This window comes from Hemibagrus wyckioides, linkage group LG05 (genome assembly GCF_019097595.1).
Source record: "Hemibagrus wyckioides isolate EC202008001 linkage group LG05, SWU_Hwy_1.0, whole genome shotgun sequence".
Taxonomy (NCBI): Eukaryota; Metazoa; Chordata; class Actinopteri; order Siluriformes; family Bagridae; genus Hemibagrus; species Hemibagrus wyckioides.
The window spans coordinates 26750944-26769258 of NC_080714.1; the positions used below are offsets into that span (position 1 = coordinate 26750944).

Consider the following 18315-nt stretch of genomic DNA (forward strand, 5'->3'; position numbering starts at 1 on the left):
ACCATGAATAAATTTAAAAATAATATTTAAAAAATTGACTCAATTTATCAGGAATAAGTAAAAAAAAGTAAGAATCAAATTTGACTCAATTCATCAGGAATAATTTTTTAAATGTAAAATAAAATTTGACTAAATTTACCAGGAATAAATTTAAAAATAATATTTAAAAAATTGACTCAATTTATCAGGAATAAGTAAAAAAAAGTAAGAATCAAATTTGACTCAATTCATCAGGAATAATTTTTTAAATGTAAAATAAAATTTGACTAAATTTACCAGGAATAAATTAAAAAAGAATAATAAAAAAATGACTCAATTTATCAGGGATAAGTAAAAAAAAAAAAAAAAGTAATAATCAAATTTGACTCAATTTATCCAGAATCACATTTTTAAATTTAAAATCACATTTTGACTAAATTCATCAAGGATAATTTTTTTTATTTAAAATAAAATTTGACTCAATACATCAGAGATAAAATGTAAAATTTATATCCTGAATTTATATGTTCCTCTAGAGCTTCTTTTAACAATGTCCATTGTTAAAAGCTTTAAACAAAAAAATTCAATTCAATTCTAACAAAAAAAATAAAATTATTAATCCATTTATTTTGAGTAAGCGCTTTATCCTGGTCAGGGTTTGCAGCGAATTGGGAGATTATCCTGGGAATATGCAAAAAATTCCGTTCAGCAGAAAACAAACCCTGCTCTTAGTTTCACACGAGACCGCCGTGGAGCTCTGGGGTGAAATCAGGAAGCATCGGTTACATTTAATTTACATGCAAAATGTAAAAGAAGGAAGTTTCTATTCATCCAGACTCTCAGACTGATGAGTATAATTGCGTCTCATCAGCATAACTTGTTTTTGTCCAGGAGGCGGGATATACAGGACAAATAATGATCTAAAGTCTGTTGAACCTTGAATGAAAACCTTGTGGTCTGTGCAGTGCTGAGCTTAAAGAAAACACACGAATGACCACAGGATTCATGTTTACATCATCTCCGTTTGTCTTTTTTTTGTCGTGCTTTTAATATTTTTATTTTTTGCTATTTCTTTGTGCTTATTAGGAGTTTCCGCCGTCTGTGATGAGATCACACCAAGAAAACAAAAACAAACTTGTAGATAAATTACCCCAAAAAAATCATATTTGCATAATGTTAGCCTTGCGTACGTCCGCCAAGAAACGCTCGCTGTCACTACGAGGCCGAGCGTTGCTAAGAAACTGAAATCTGACCCAAAATCTTTCACAATTATGTAACGATGTGGTTTAGGATCTAAATCGGTATCGATATCGGTGAATAAACACAACTCAAACTTCATAGTCAAGCCATTGGTGCTTGAAAAGTGGGCGGAGCTTAGTGGCTTAAAAACATACGTTAACTAGTGAAATATTATTTCCAGATATTTCTATTATCGTATTTATGTAACATGTTGCATCAATTATATTCTAACTAGGATTAAAAAAATGATTAAAATTTTGGTTGATCGACTACTTTGGGGGGGGGGGGGGTAGTGGAGATATGATTTTTTTTTTCCAATAGAAATATTTCTTTCATTTTCTTTATTTTATTTTGTCTGATCAACCATTCAGTATCAAGCGTTCAGTATAATAAGCTTCATAACACCGTGCTGTTATGGTCTGTAAAGTGCTTTTTATCTAGAGTATACTGGATACTGTATAACCTCTCTGTGACTCTACTTTACTTGCCCCGATCTTGCCATTTGGTCTGGGAGAATTTACAGGAGCGTGAATCCGACAGCGATCTCAACACGTCTATTATTATCTCTACAACATTCTAGATAGAAGCCATGAGTCATCAGCACCTTATACTGCGATTTTCAGCTGTATTTTTATACACCAAGCATTAAAAAAAAAAGGTAGTGTTCATAGGGCTACACAGCCGCTGCGTAAGGCCTTTATGACACTATGACCCCCCCCACACACATTCACACACACACACACACACACATAAACATTTAAATTGTAACATTTGGTGACATAAAGAGCTTTTTCTCCATTTCAGGTTCAGTTAGAGGTTGTCTTGTCACTTTCCAAGCTGATTTGCATTAAGCTGTTATTACTGCATTATAACTCTTCGTATAGCACTTTTGGTGTGACAGAGCTACATAACAGTGATAATATGAAACAGATGTAACATTAGGTGTCATAAAGAGCTTTTTGGCCATTTCAGGTTTGGTTAAAGGTTGTCATGTCACATTTTTAAGCCTGACTTGCATTAAGCAGTTATGACAGCATTATAACTCTTCTTATAGCACTTTTGTGTCAGAGCTACATTAACAGTAATGACATGAAACAGACATCAAAAACAAACTGGCTGAGAGAAAATAGCTACATTTTTGATGATGGTGTCGTAACATTGTCATGAGTGTTCATAAGGATCATATAAATAATGAAATGAAACACATGCAGGTACGACATAGAAAATCATCTGTACTCACAGTGTCATAACATAGTTATAAGTGTTCACAGAACAAATTGTACCCACTTTAGATAAGGACCTGAAAAAAATACACATTATGTCTCATTATGATGTCATGACATTGTCATAAGTGTTCATAAAAATTGTATAAATAATCAAACAAAATCCAAATGGCTTATGTAGCTCTTATGTCACAAAAACCTAAAATTAAAGCAACAATGTCAGCTGACACTTATGGCATTCCTAAATGTTTATGTAGGGCTCCTGTTGTCATAAAGGATTTATGAAGTTCTTATGTCACCTTTACATTCTAACGACATAAAGTAGTATTTGTCTGTTTATTTCGGAAGCGTTTATACATGCTTATGTAGGTTTATATCGGTTGTCATAAAGGCTTTATGTAGTTCTTATGTCATTTTTACATAAAGTTAAAGCAACTAGTGTTTGTCAGATGGCTCTTATTGGAGAAAGCATTCCTGGATGTTTATGTAGGTTTCAGTCAGTTACCATAAAGGGTTTATGTCGCTCTTATGTCACCTTTGCATTTAAACTGAAATAATATTAGAAAAATAATTTATATCTAAATATATGTAGTTTTATGCCAGTTATCATAAAAGGCATATGTAGTTTTTATGTCACTTTAACCATAGAAATTACAGAAAGTACATAAGTGCTTATGTCTGCTGATACTTCATGGGGTATTTATAAATGTTTATGTCGGTTTGTGTCAGGCGTTATAAAGCGTTTATGTAGTTGTTATGTCACCTTAATGTTAAAATGCAAGAAAGTCGATTTAGATTCAGCTAGTGCTTATTGAAGTAACATTCATGTAGTTCAAATGTCCATGTAGTGTTATGTCGCTTGTTATTAAGGCTTTATGTAGCTAGCTAGCTTACTCACGAAATGTGAAAAAGGCAAAAAAATACTATTCATCTGCAGACAGTTATCGATATAAGCGTGTACATAATCGTTTATTGTTTAATAGGTTTACGACATTTGTTGTAATAGGTTTATGTCATGTAGCGCTATGAACACTACCTGTATTTCTTACCACAAAAGGACAGATGTCAGTTTATTGAAAAGAATTTGATTAGTAACGAATGAACTCATCGGCACTCGAGGTGACAAACAGACATTTATAAATAAATTGAAGAAATGTTTAATAGTCAGAACTTTGTGAATAAAATGAAATGAAAAGCTGTTTCTCGTAGCCTAGCAATCAGGTTTAAGGCTTTAAAGCAATAATCTGGAAAGAAATGACATAGTCACATCATAGCGTCGCTTGGCACTCCATCAGCCATCACTGATTCTTGTACCTAAAGTCGGCTTCCTTGCTGCTGCCCTGGAGCTCCGAAACTAATGTTGCTAACAAGTATCCACCAGATTAGCCTCTGCTCCATTCGGGGTGTTTTAAACTAAAATCCTTTCTTTTTTCGCTTCGATACACTAAGCACTGGAGAGAGTTAGCATTTAGAAATTAGCATTTTAAAAGAGCTAAGCAACCTTGAGTGTCACGAAGGTGCTTTATAAATGAAAGAAAATGTTATTGTTTGTATTTTACGGTTTATAGTGACACATATGTTAGCGTATATATATATATTTGTGTGTATTGTTTTTTTTTTTTTTTTGCCTTAGCCTAATAGAATGCCATAATGGTCATGATTTACAGGAAGCGTGTGGGAAAAGTACAGTACAGTCAGTTTGGTGCTAATATAACAATATGATACCTAAGTGGCGAAAGAAAAAATTAACATTAGCACTAGCGTCAGCATTAGCGTTTTCGTGCTAGCGGCTGCTCTGATATGAAAAATCAGCATTAAATACTTCTTATAATTACCGGGATTATATTTACAGACATATCCTGACCAAAAGATTAAAGGTGCGGTATGTCATTTTTATGACACTCTTCAAATGTATCATGGGTTGCCTTTTTAGGAAAAAAGGGGGGTGGGTGGAGCTTTGTTTGGTTCTGATAAGAGGTGGGGCTTATTTTTCCAGGCTGTAAAAATGTACAGTAACAAAGAGACTAGAGAGAGCCGAGAAATAGCTGTGTCCGAATCTTTGGACGTAGGGGAAGATTTATGCTCTTTTTTGGGGAAATTTACAGACTGCACCTTTAAAAGGTCAGGTTTTATTTATCATGGCACTGAACTGTGGTAACACACGGATCCTCGTGAGTCCAGCAACGAAGCGAGGTGTACATTGATGAATTTTTCAGTGTCTTTACTCTGGATAAAATAACCCTGTCCAGAAAACTACAGACGACTTTGCTTAATAAAGTTGACGCATATCCTTTTCACGGGTGCTTTAAATCTGAGAAACCGCCCGAGCTGCGACCTTCTCCTCATCGCCTTTACACGCAGAGAGGTTTTTTTGGTGCTTTGTAATGGTGCTATTTTTATTTCTGCCTCTTTCTTTATTATTATTATTATTATTAACTCAAGATCAGTACTTTGTATCAGAAACTCGCTTGAGAGCTAAAATACTGAACGGAAATCGATGTCTGGTTATTTGTGGAAGAAAACGTACCCATTGGAGTCGCAATAGATCCCGAACCACGCGGTTGTTATTGTCGTTATTGTTGTGTTGATGTGATGTTTTTCTTTTTTCTTTTCTTTTTTTTTTTTACTTTACTTAACACTTGAAGCGTGTTGATCGGACTCTCACTAGCAGACGCAGTCCGACATGGTTAGGTTTAACAAAAATGTTATCGAAATAACTTTGTGTACTGTAATGTGCATCGGAAGGATCTTGTATATGTCCCTGAATTTTATTTAGACCAACTTACAATGGAAAATAATAATACGACGAATAAAGGAAAAAAAATTATCGTGTATTGTGAACTGAGGAAATTTGGCCTGGGCTTCTTTTTTTTGGTTGAGTGTCAGATCTCTCTGATTATCTTACTAATCACGCTAGGATAAAGAAGCTTGTGAGCAGTTACTCTTCTTACAGTAACATTTCTTTGCTCCTGTTTTTGTTGACTCATTATTTTTTCACAGAAATGTTCAAAGTAAATGTCGATATCGAAGCCATTTCTGCTCTCTGAGACGCTCCGAGTGCTTGTTCATCTAAAAAGCGTCTAATCTCCGATCTTAAACCAGTAAAATTCTGTGTAAGGTTCTCCAACAGAGGGAAAAACACACGTCTAAAACACACTGAAAGCCGACAGACTCGTTTTAGATCAGACTCACAGTGAGAAAATCATTCATTTCTTTACACTGATTGAAAATAAGTCCTTGGTAAAAAAAATTAACCATGGTAAAAAGGGTTAATAAGTCATTTTTAATAAACACTATAGTAACAGTATTATATTTGTAATATTTCTAAAATGTGTAAAAGTGCAAAAAATATAATACACAATTACACAGAGGGTTAATCGGAGAGATTTTGATCTCTATAGGTTTTACTATATATAAGTCAATAATATGAGCAGATATTACTGTTTAAATGATCCTTAATGATCTTAAAGGGGCAGTATGTATATTTTTAAAAAAATCTTAAAAACAAAGTTCCCGACTCCGTCGCCACCCCCTTTATCTCTCGTGTGTGTTATTTAATGTAAAGACACAGACACTGTTCAGGGATGTGGGCGGAGCTCATTTCTGGGCCAGAAAAATGCCTCTGAATAAAAGGAAAAAAATGAGCGAATGCCAACATCGGACATTTTAAATTGATATAACAACGATTAGAAGGGGTATGGAAACGTTTTCAAAAACACAAACTGCACCTTTAATTCAATGGAATTCATTCCCAGCATAAATGATCAACGGACAATTGTAAGAAAGGACGTTAGATAAACAGAAGCTGGGTCAGAAAAGGAAGTCACCTGTTAGGAAACTGTCTGAGACAGCCTTGAAAAGGAAGTCACATGCTGGGGGCTGCTAAACCCACAAGAATGAAGTAAGTGCTGCAGGGAATCTGACTGAGCTGTCATTAAAAAATCTAATCTGAAATTAAAGCCACCATTCCAGATATTTCTGATTTCCTGATTTTTTGTCCATTCAGGTTGAAGGCTCAGGATGATGAGATGACGAAATGTGTTATTGCATGTTAAGGTTGTGTTACGCACAAAAACGCTGGTGTGGCACATGACCCCGTGTCTTCTTGCGTCAATATACAGCCTGAGCACGTGAAATCTTTTCAGCTTTTTTGCTTGATGGATGATTCAAGAATAAAGCAAACAGTGTTGTAGCTTAGTGGTTAAGGTGTTGGATTAGTGATCAGAAGTACCAGGTACCTGCACTGCTGGGCCCCTGAGCAAGGCCCTTAACCCTCTTCTTCTTCTTTGGGCTTTTCTTTGGGCTCTTCTTCTTGTTCTGGCCCTTCATGGGTGGCCACAGCGAATCATGTCTCTCCACCTCTCCCTATCTCCTGCATCCTCAACACTTGCACCCACTAGCTTCATATCCTCATTACATCCATATACCTCCTCTTTGGCCTTCCTCTTTGCCTCCTTCCTGGCAGCTTCATGTCCAACATTCTCCTACCAATATACTCACTCTCCCTCCTCTGAACATGTCCAAACCATCTTAATCTGGCCTCTCCCTAACTTCGTCCCCCAAACGTCCAACATGAGCCGTCCCTCTGATGTACTCGTTCCTAATCCTGTCCAACCGTGTCACTCCCAAAGAGAACCTCAACATCTTCAGCTCTGCTACCTCCAGCTCTGACTCATGTCTCTTCTTCAGTGACACTGCCTCTAAACCATACAGCACTGTCTTGTACACCTTCCCCTTGATTCTCACAGATATTTTTCGATCACACCAAGGCCCTTAACCCTCAATTGTATAAAAAGAATGAGGTGAATGTTCGTTGCTCCAGATAAGGGCGTCTGCACGAAATGGAAATGACTCTTTAAGTGAATCGACTCCACGCTCTAAAATCACACAATAAAAAGTCGAACAGTGTTTATTCATTTTTTTAAAGCTACCCTCTGAACAGTGGACAAGCGCCATGTTTGGTCTCTGAGATCTATTTATTATTTATTAGATGATTAACATCTAAACGCCGATTTCCTCGATGTCGTCGCTGTGAGTCGAATCGAATGAATATGATTCGCAAATAGGGGTCTTACAAAGCAATCCAGTTGTATAGGGTCACTATAACACAGATCTTAATGCTCCAACATGGTGTGTAAGTGTCTGATGTATGTATATGGTTATCTTGTTATGTTCCACACCTGTTTACTTTGATGAGTGTGGTGTGAGACCAAAGGCGTTGGGTGGAGTCCTGGTGGTTTCAAACTGACAGAGTGTTTCACTAGGGTTCATTTTTGACTCTGACGGTTTCACACATTTACACCAATCCGATCTGAGCTGCGTTGCCGTCTTCCTTCTCTATTCTAGCCTTCTGAAATTTTCAGGGTTGTGAAAGAGCAGGCTCAGTGTGGGTTTCTCTGTTTGAGATGTCGCTAACATTGTGAGCGAGAAATGATTTGCAGTCTGAGGTTGCAGTCAGAGACGATGTGAGGGCTGAAATAATAATAATAATAATAATAATATATCTATCGACAGAGTGAGAAGCTATTTGAGCAGTGTGTTATATATAAGGTCTTGTTGGTGTTGTAATAAGGATGATGTGAGGCAAACAACACACACACACATGCTATGTTTGTCCATTTTGTGACACTTTGTGTGGAGGAGGAAAGGAAATATTTAATGTTTCTTGATTTAAGACTTAAAGAATTTTTAAGAATTAAAGCTCCACACCCAACCCCCACCCCCCCTTCCTACTCAGCTCTGCCTCTTTTCCTTAAAAGGCATCACAATTTTAACAGAGGTGTTATATGTGGGCATGACGGAATTAACAATCCGACTGTAAAAATAACAAACGGCTCCTTTAAGAATTAAAGCACCTATAAGCGTGCCACATTCTCAGTGATGAAGTTTTGACTAAAGGAAAGCTGACGAGGGTGTGTTCGTCACCGTTATTCTTACACATCCGTAAACAAGATGCTTTCTCACAAGTGTGTGCGCATGTGCACGAGCAAGTGTGTGTGTGTGTGTGTGTTTGCTTGTGGCAGCCGCAGTTCTGCTCTCATGTATGACCTGTGGGAGGATGAGGAAGTGCTGGTGTGTTTAGGGCTTGTCGGAGTGAAGTGCTGAAAGCAGAGTTTGGTTTAAAGATTCTGATAGTGATGGAGAAGTGCTGACAAGGACAGGCACGCTGCTGGATTTTCTCACAGGCATATACACCACACCCACACGGATACCTAGAGAAGAAAGTGTGTGCAGGTGGACAGGAGGAAGAGGACTGGCGCAATGGTAAATATACCCTGGGAATGTTTCAGATTTAGAGCAGACTGTGAAGGTTCAAGCTTAAATGTTATCTGAGGAAACGTTCATCATTAATGAGCTGTATGTAGACAGATATAGACATCTGTATGTCTATGTTGCTTAACATTCTGATGGTGATCTGAAACGATGGTGAATGGAGATGGCAGGTCAGTGTGATTTGGACACTAAGGTGCGTCTGTCATTCATTCATTCATTCCTTCATTCATACACCGGTGTGTCCTCCAGGTACGCACAGGGACGGGACGAGTTTTCAGACTTAAAGCCTAAATCTGTCACCTCCTGCTCATGTAGCTCCAGGATGTAATGAATAGAATACAGAAGTATTAAGGCAGAGACGACGAAAACCGTGATTTTCAACTCCTTAAATGGAAGAGCTCAGATATTACTTTCCTGTTTCTTGTTTTAAACAGGAAGTGATCAAACCCAGGGACTCTCCACAGCAGATAGCCCATACCTCTATAGACCACAGATTGAGATGAATTGCTCTGCGATTGTTAGCTTTATGATTCCAGAGCAAATTCATTCACGCGGATTCAGCGCACCACTCTTGCTGCAGAATATGTGATTAATACCGTAAGACGCTTTGGGGAATAGGATCCCAAACCGATACAGGGAAATAGAGAGCACACCGGTCGACCAGCTGGTATCGTTATAGGTGTGTTTGGGTTTGGCTTAGCCACAGAATCGAGGTGAGGCGTTGTCTAAAGAGGATGTGTGTATCAAGAGGGATTTACGCAACAGCAGCCTGGTAGCATGCAGCATGCAGGGGGAAGTGTGTTACTGGGGCCTCAGCACTTCCTCACACACACTGTGTCTGTGTCTTGAACTTTGCATATGATTAGCAGACAAGAAACATCAAAACTGACCTGCAGCTTACACTTTAGCATTAATAAAATAAAAAAATCGAATCAAATTAGCACCGTTATTCATCTTTCAGGAGGTAATTTATAGCCACAAACCCCTTTTTTTATGTTTACTCAGGCGTGAAATGTTGATGTCTTTGACAGTCCTGATTAAAAGCATAAAAGCTAGCTAGCAGAATGAGAAGTGCTAGTGAAATAAAAAAAGAAATCAATCAGTGTTGCTGTGCAAACATTTAACTAGCTAGAGATGTTAGCTAGCTAGCGACACAATGATACTAGCTGCCTATGTGGTAGCTAGTAGTGAATCAGTTCACCAGTTCAGAGCTTGTTTTTAGTGTTTTACCGTCACATCTGAGGAAAATGTTGATGTTCCTGTCAGTTTTGTCTCATTATCATCGTCAATGTGACATACAAAGACCTAAACAACAACTTTACAGAATATTTGCTAACAAAACTGATAGAGATGTTTGCTACAATAACTAGCCATGCTAGTGAATCATTTTTACATGAATTTGACCTCATTCAGAACCTTTTCTTAGCATTTTAGCAACAGATGGTGACGTTCCTGTCAGTTTGGTCTCATTTCCATCTTCACTGTGACTTCACATCATGCATATTAAAGACTTAAACGCTTATTTTGTGCTTGTTTGTTTGGGCAAAATAAAGTTTGGACAGAATCCTTTCTTAGCAATTTAGCAACCTAGACCTTCTTTGACTTTAGAGTTAGTTATATACGTGTTAGCTAGTAGTAAATCAGTTTTACATCAATTTTACCAGTTCAAAGCCTTTTTAAAAAAAATTTTCAGCACCTTATCTGAAGTAAACGTTGGTGTTTCTGACAGTTTGGCCTCATTTCCAGCACACACTGTGTATATTAAACAACTAAACTTAATATAGAGCTTGTATATTAAAGACTTGTAATATCGCTTGTGCAGAATGAGGGAAGTGTAGAAAGTTTCAGGATCATATTGACTGTTAGTGTGACGTTTACATATATTGTGTGTGTGTGTGTGTGTGTATCAGGCATAAACCCTGATATTATGGTGAAGTATAGTACAGAATATTACGAATGTTCAGGACTGCATTTGGCCATTATAGTCTGTTGGGTTGAGGTTAAATATTTCCACTCATGTTTTTGCAGTCCTAATTTAATAAGTCCTAGTATCATCGTGGTTATACATTTCCTGTTTTGTGACAAAAACTGCGAGACACCTGGTACTTTCCTTCAAAACAGTTACCTTATAAAAGGAATCTGTGAGACGAGACGAGACGAGATGAAATGGCAGCAAATTAAAGAATATCTGATCACGCCGATTCGTTCGTTTTTTTGTTAGTGTCTTGTTTGATTCATTCAGAGCCTTGATGCAGGATCTTTTGTGGTCCCTTGGTTCTTTTTTTTTTTTTTTTGGAAAAATGCCAGACCTGATGAATGGTGCCAGCCTAAATATAGATCTTTTAGATCTAAATTTTTTTTTTCCACTGCAGTATGTGAAACTTGCAGATATTTTCTAAGAAACAGTTTCACTACCTGCCAGGGTGACTTCATGGGTAAAGGTAGTTGTGTAATAAGTAAGGAACCAAACACCTTACTCTTAAGGGCTACAGAAATTAGTTACAGTATTTCGAACCTCACAAGGAATAGTCCATTTTATTACAGTCCACCTTGAAAATGCATTTGTAAGGATGTCTGCGACCAAATCGATTTCTTCTCCTCTGTTTAGCCATTGTGAGTTAAAATATATATTTTATTTAGTTTGTGCAGTTCGCTGCTCCAATTATCCAATCAAAGGACGGGAAATTGCTGACATAATCGTATGCCTGCAAGATGGCCCCAGTGACGCCAACTCCAAATCTGATTTGTTAAGGTTATTTTAAGCTACTGGCGGCCTGCACTATTAATTCTGAAGGCCTTGAGGCAGATTTCTTTCACCCTGGCAACACATGATGTCAGCCACTGGCTGAAATATGATTGGATAAATACTCTTATCATAAATATACACTACTGGAAGCAGCGCAACCGAGAGAAAAGCTATGAAATGTAGAGAATAGACTTTTGGGAATAATTTAATACAAATTCATGGAAAATATATTAAATATATTAAAATGCAAGTCAGAGACTCAGATCGCTGTTTAGGCCAGCAGAGAAGGCCTTGCTGGGCCTGACGGCCCACCACTGCACTCAGTGCTACAGAAACAAGTTAGTTCCTGTTCTCACACCAGCCTGTCTTTTATTCTTTCTCTTGATTATAACAAGACAAAAATCACAACTTCTATAAACTCTATATAAACTCCTCTGTCCTGAAGAGGTCAGAAAACTTAATGCTACAGCTTTACCTCTGACCGTTACAGAGCCTTGACACTGGAGACTCCATCTGTAAACTTTAATAAAAAATTAAACACACACATTTCTCCTTAAACACAACATATACACTGTACAGTATCAACAATTCGGCTGTTACTATAGGAACCGTACCTTATAAGAACGATTGCATTAACATAGAACAATTGTAAGTGTGCAAATTATAATGCTGTGATGTTGCATGGATTTTTTTTTTTTCATTTCCTCTCTTCACACATATGAAGTCATATTCTCAGTATCTTCCTGTTTAGATGCTTACATGCCCATGCGGTCTCTGATTTAGCAGAGTTTCTCACGTACTCAGGCTTTTTTCTGTCTGCACACAAATTGTACATACACTAGGGAAGAACCCGAGCTTCAGTACGCTTAAAAATCTCCACATTTGGTATTGTGAGCTGTTTTGTTCTGTGAGTATTTGAGTGAAGTGTGTGTCAGCCGCGATGTGGGAACACCTCGCCTCTTTTTTATCACAATGCAGGAATATAAACCACAAAAAGAACCTGATGTGGTTCAAGAAGGGAACCTTTCCCTGCCTTGAAAACCAAACGAAAAAGCCTTGAGGGTTCTTATCAAAAAGCCATGGTACAGACATGACTGACTTACAGACGTTAAAATAGCGTATTCGCCGTCTCTAAACACACTGAGGCAATCGCAGTTATTAAAGAAATGGGTTTGTTTAGAATTGTTGTAATTAATTTATGTGTAATATAGTATGCAAACATTTTTTTAAAAATAGATTTTTATATATTTATTATTATTATATTATATTATTATATATTGATTTAATAATTACAATAAAATTAACGGAAAATATTAAACATATAACAAAAATAAATATGTATCAAGAAATAAGTATCTAATATGCACTACTTATTTTTTTTTACTAAAAATGGTAAGATTAAATTAAATGACGATAAACTGGTAGATTTTATTTTAAAATAAATATTAATTGCTTTTGAATTAATATATAATATAATATAATATAATATAATATAATATAATATAATATAATATAATATAATATAATATAATACAATGCAATAAGAAGGCCTGAGGTTCTGAGGTTGAAAAGCATTCTCAGAGCCAGATGCCGCCACCACCATGTTTCACTGTAATTGGTGGTAATTGTAACTGAGGTTCGGCCTGACCCAATACTTCTGCACACATCACTTTTCAGTTTTTGATTGTTGATCTAGTCGATTCTTTTGTCATTTATGTTGACAGGAAGTACGCACATATTTATCATTTGCTATTCAGCAAATCTGATCAATTTAAGGGGGCAAATACTCTTGCACACCACTTTATAATTCTGTCCAACACCCTAATTTTTTATTTATTTATTTTTTTGTGAGACAGGTACATTTCATGCATATTACATTAGTTTTTTGTTAGAAAAAAATACAACTAATCATATTTTTCTTTATTTATTTTTATTATTTTTAATCTTTTCATGTTTGTGCTTTGTTATATCATATTAACAAAATTTCTGATAAAAACATTTTTAAAAAATCACCACTGTTAAATTATTAATTTTTTTTTTTTTTTTTTAATGTTTTTTGTTTTACTCTTTCTCAAACTTTTTATTTTTATTTAAGACATAAATCTTTAAATTATGAATTTAATTTCAGGTTCTTAAAGGCATCTTTGAATTCAAAGGGTTGCAGTAAATCTCCCATGATAGTTTGATATACATCACACTCTGCGATTCTGGAGAAAGTACATCTGGTATAAGGAAATTCCTAAATATATCCAGAATATTATTAATATCACGAATGAGCTCTGCATGGCGATATGGACTGGTGAGATACTTACTGAAAGGCTGCTGAGTTTCCTGTCTTCATTACCACAGTCAGATGAGCTATGTGTATTTATAGACAAGCGGCAGTGTGTTTTTCTTTTGTTTTATTTCTGCGGCTGATTTCGCAGATCTGACACTCATGCATGTCGCGTACAGAATCTTAAAACAGGTCGATTTTATGTCAGATTTAATTTCTTTCGTGTTTTTTTGCACGATTACCTCCATATGTGTTTAAGTTTACATTCAGTATCATTCGTACAGAGACAACATACAGCATGTGGAGTGTGTGAAGCATATTGCCTAAGAGTCTGAGATGGTAGAATGATGGTAGAACTGCATTTACAATGAGGATGATTGTATACATCAGCGAAAAGTGCAAAAAAAGATGTATAACTGAGCTCCAGAGCTCAGATCCCAATCACGCTAGTGAGAAAACAGAGCCAAACTGACTGTCTCTGGGTGGGAGGGGCATACTCTCTAAGCGCTGTCAATCAGGACGACACAAGCCAATTGTAGGTCAATTGCGGAAGGGGGTAGATAGCGCTTTCACTGTGTCTTTTGAAACTTTGCAGCACAGAGGAAAAAGCTATCAGCTCTCGCACACACTGAAAATCGGTTAACACCTTGATTTATTTAGAGATATACACTTAATACAACCATGAATGGGGTCAAATGGTTTGGTGGTGCATCCGATGATCCAATCAGTCAAACCACATTGTGTGGAATCTGTATTGTGAAGGTGAACGCGTCTCGGTGCAGTGAAGGACCAGGTGATCGACTGAGTCGGTGCCTGGGCTGGAAAACATGTAATCACTGCGAGAATGTTTAGTTATCAACACAAATTTGTAAGCTTTGGACCTGGATGTTTTAAATATAACTGTAATTTTGTAACTGTAACTCAGCTATCCTGTAAATGGTTTAAAAAGCTACTGAGATCCAGTTCAACTTCTGCCCTTTTGGTTCTCAGTGCTGGGAGGCGGAACGTCGTCTCACTTCAGTATTTTTTTCTCTTGTGTGAAAATACCTGGCTGAAAATGTTTAAAAAAGAGGAATCAGAAATGGCAGTGCGGCGCTCTTAGTCCATCTTGAGTATTTCTTCAGATGCCTGTCTTTTGTAACGGTCTCCACGGGTTATGCAACACAGGAACTGATTCCTTTTTGTTCTGTCAACTGGACCAACTGGCTTTTCTTCTGTCGTTAGCCTGTGTAGCACTTATGTAGTGGGTGATGGTGCTGGTGTTAAGATGGTGTCAACGCTCTAACATCTATTTTAATCCCTTGTTTAGACGACTACAGGGCTATAAAGTTTGCTCTAATTTTGAAAAGTCATTTTATTATATAAGGTTATTTAACAGAAATGAGATGAGAACATTCTGAGATCTTGGACGCTGATTTTAATGCACTTCACTTAGATTTAGTCGAGGTGTTTAGGGCTCAGTTTAGAAGAATGATTTGATTCTTGATTCTGATTGGTCAGAAGGTTTCCCTCTAACAGCAGATCTGTACAGCGGATACGTCACATAAACAAACCTACACGAAACGTGTGTAACTGTTCTAATGGTGAACTTTTTATTGTATTTAGATCAGACGTTGATGGAAGGAGTTTCAGAGGAAAAGCTGTAACTGGAAGTAAAGCATTAGCCATGATGGTGGACTGATGGATATAAGAACATGAGTCTGCATTATATTCAGTAGAACAATCTACTATATCTGTCGAGTCTCACAGATTGGCCGTGAAGCTCACTTTCTTTTGGTCTCATGGCCATGACTGCAAATCTGATGGTATTTTATAAATTACAGACATACCAGTAAAAACGGTTGCTCCACAAAATACTGCTGCTTTTCAGAGTTTCATCACAGCCACAGTAACCTGCTGTATCATATTTCTGTTACACTTACTGTAGGTTGACAGATATCACTTACCAATGAGGAATCAATCCAATCCGATCTAATCCAATCCCAGATCTGAGCAGGCTGGTGTTCAGGGATTTGTTCATGCACACCTCAATGGCCCATAATGCTGTCATTTCCAGTCGCACTGATCTTTACCATATTTTATTTTTGTATAACTTGGAACTGAACTGGGATTAACTGGGATTATATTAGGGATCTAGACAAAATACCCCAGAAGATTAAAGTGCTTGGGAAATCATTGTACTGTAGTTTCATCAGCTGGTGGAGGTGTTATGTTTTCAGGTTTTCCTTCCATTCATCTGTCTGAGATATCTCCAGAACTAGTCTCAGAATGTTTATAGGATTTGTTTGGGATTATCACCGTAAGCTTTTACATTACATTTGTGGCATTTGGTAGACACTTTTATCCCGAGTGTCTTACATTTATCTCTAGGATTAAGGGCCTTTGCTTAAGGGCCCTGCATTTGAAGATCTTCTAAAACCTTCTGATCAGTGTGTTTAATGTCTTAAATAGTTTTTCATCATTAGATTTTTTGCTGTTTGGCATAGAGACATGTTACTTACTCTAACACGTCCATATTTAGTGGCTACCCAGAATTTTCGACGCTGATCCGTCCACAATATCTCAGGAACGTGTGGTTGAATGTTTGTAGGATTGACAAGGCATCATCACGGATGAACCGGTTCATTTCTGGAACTGATTCAAACAATGTCAAGAGGGCAAAGTTTTTCTTTAATAACTTCTTTCCAGGCTGATGTAGACACTCCAGAAGAACTAGACTAGTTTTATCTCTATTCGTAACATTGACTCATCACGTTCTAGTTAAATAATAGATTAAATGTCACTCTGTGGGATGATGAACATTCGGGATTTTTTTTTTCTTCTGTCATTAGCCTGTGTAGCACTTGTGGGTGATGGTGGTGGTGTTAAGATGGCGTCAGTGCTCGAAGTCTCGTCTATCTTAATTCCTTTTTCGGATGACTACAGAGCTACGAAGTTTGCCATGAAGTCGTTTTATTACATAAGGTTATTTAATGCAAATGAAATCCATAAGAACATTGAATACTCAAACTCTCCATTATTATTGAATATTATTGAACATCTACATTATATCGAGGCACCGTGACGCTGATATAAACCTCTGACTGATTATGAGAGCTGAAACTGTCAGGAAATGAACCACCGATTTCTGACCAATCAGAATCCAGAATTCAATAGCACTGTAGAAAATAAACAACAGAAAAACAACAATCCCTTGCTAAACCTATGCTAACTTTTTTATTTTTAAATTCCATGTGCTGATGAGTCATGCTAGATGGTCAGAAAAACTAAACCCATGCCTGAATTATTTAATGCACATGTAGATGAGAACATTCAGTAATCAAATTCTTTTCCAGACCAGCAACTTGGTCTTCATGGTGCTGTTTGTTCTTGGTCTTGGTCTCCATGGTGCTGTTTGCTCAGTTTGTTGCTTAATAAACACACAATCATCTATATTTTTATCAAGGTAGCATGACACTTTCATGTTTCTTATTCATGAATCATTCTGCATTATTTGTGCTGATATTGTCTTCATAATCCCTCTGAACTCCATTTCCATGGAGGTTTTATACTCCAAAGGATAGAAAAGGTCAAAGGGGTCAAAGGAGTACCTTCTTTAGTCCTCAGAGTAAAACTGACAGTGTAGACAGGACGGAAATCAGTGTGTGATCCTGAGTTTCTCCTGCAGGCCAGCAAGTATCACTGGCAGAGTCAGAATGTCAAACAGAGCGGCGTGGACGACATGGTGCTGCTCTCCAAGATCACCGAGGACGCCATCGTCGAGAACCTCAAGAAGAGATACATGGACGACTACATCTTTGTATCCTTTCACTTCTCAGAGGCCAGAAAATGGAGATTTCTCTCCTTTGTCCATGTTGATGACTGAGTGTCTTTGTCATGTTCCACTCCACAGTGGAGGTTAATATGAATCTCATAAGAAAGTAGACACTCATTTGTAGTGTTTTGTATTTCTGTTTGTTCCCTAGACTACTGGGGGCCATATATTCATACAAAAGTTCCAAATAAACAGAATCAGATCATATTTTTCCACAGAAATGTTCAAAGTAAATGATGATATCGAACCCATTTCTGCTGTCTGAGAAAAAACGTGTCTAAACTCAGATCTTCAACCAGTAAAATTCTGTGTAAGGTTATCCAACAAAGGGAAGACACACGTCTCACACTGAAAGCCTCAGAGTTCTGACTCATATTATATCAGACTCACAGAGATAAAATCATTTATTTCTTTATACTGATTGAAAACGTCCTGTAAGTCAATTTCGAATTTCCACCGGCAGAACAGTAAAAACGTAAAAAGAGTTAACTTGCAGTCGAGTGCAAAATTTCGCACCCCATTCCCCGATTAACTTGTTAACTTTGTTACTTGCTGCTACTCTTGCTAGATTCACTCGCCGGGTCAGTTTTCACTTCCGCTAAAAAAAGCACTGCTAGAGGAAGTGCAGGAAATAGATGTCAGTCATGAACGCTAATCTTAATAAAGAAAGAGTTCTCGTTTCAGACTAGAGTTTATAAATCCCCTGAGCTAAAACATACACAGAAGATCACAAATGCTGAGTACTTCAGGGGGTCTGAGACGTCAG

The 18315-nt window shown here is 37.1% G+C and overlaps 1 protein-coding gene across 1 annotated transcript in view; it reads left to right on the forward strand.

Annotated features, from left to right (window-relative positions):
- Nucleotides 1-8460: 8460 nt before the first annotated feature.
- myo1f (myosin IF) overlaps nt 8461-18315 on the forward strand; it is a 46621-nt gene continuing 36766 nt past the window's right edge. Inside the window, exons 1-2 of the mRNA XM_058390104.1 lie at nt 8461-8705; nt 17403-17534. Coding sequence (XP_058246087.1) covers nt 8703-8705; nt 17403-17534 — 135 coding nt within the window. The 5' untranslated portion in view covers nt 8461-8702. The remainder of the gene's footprint in view (nt 8706-17402; nt 17535-18315) is intronic.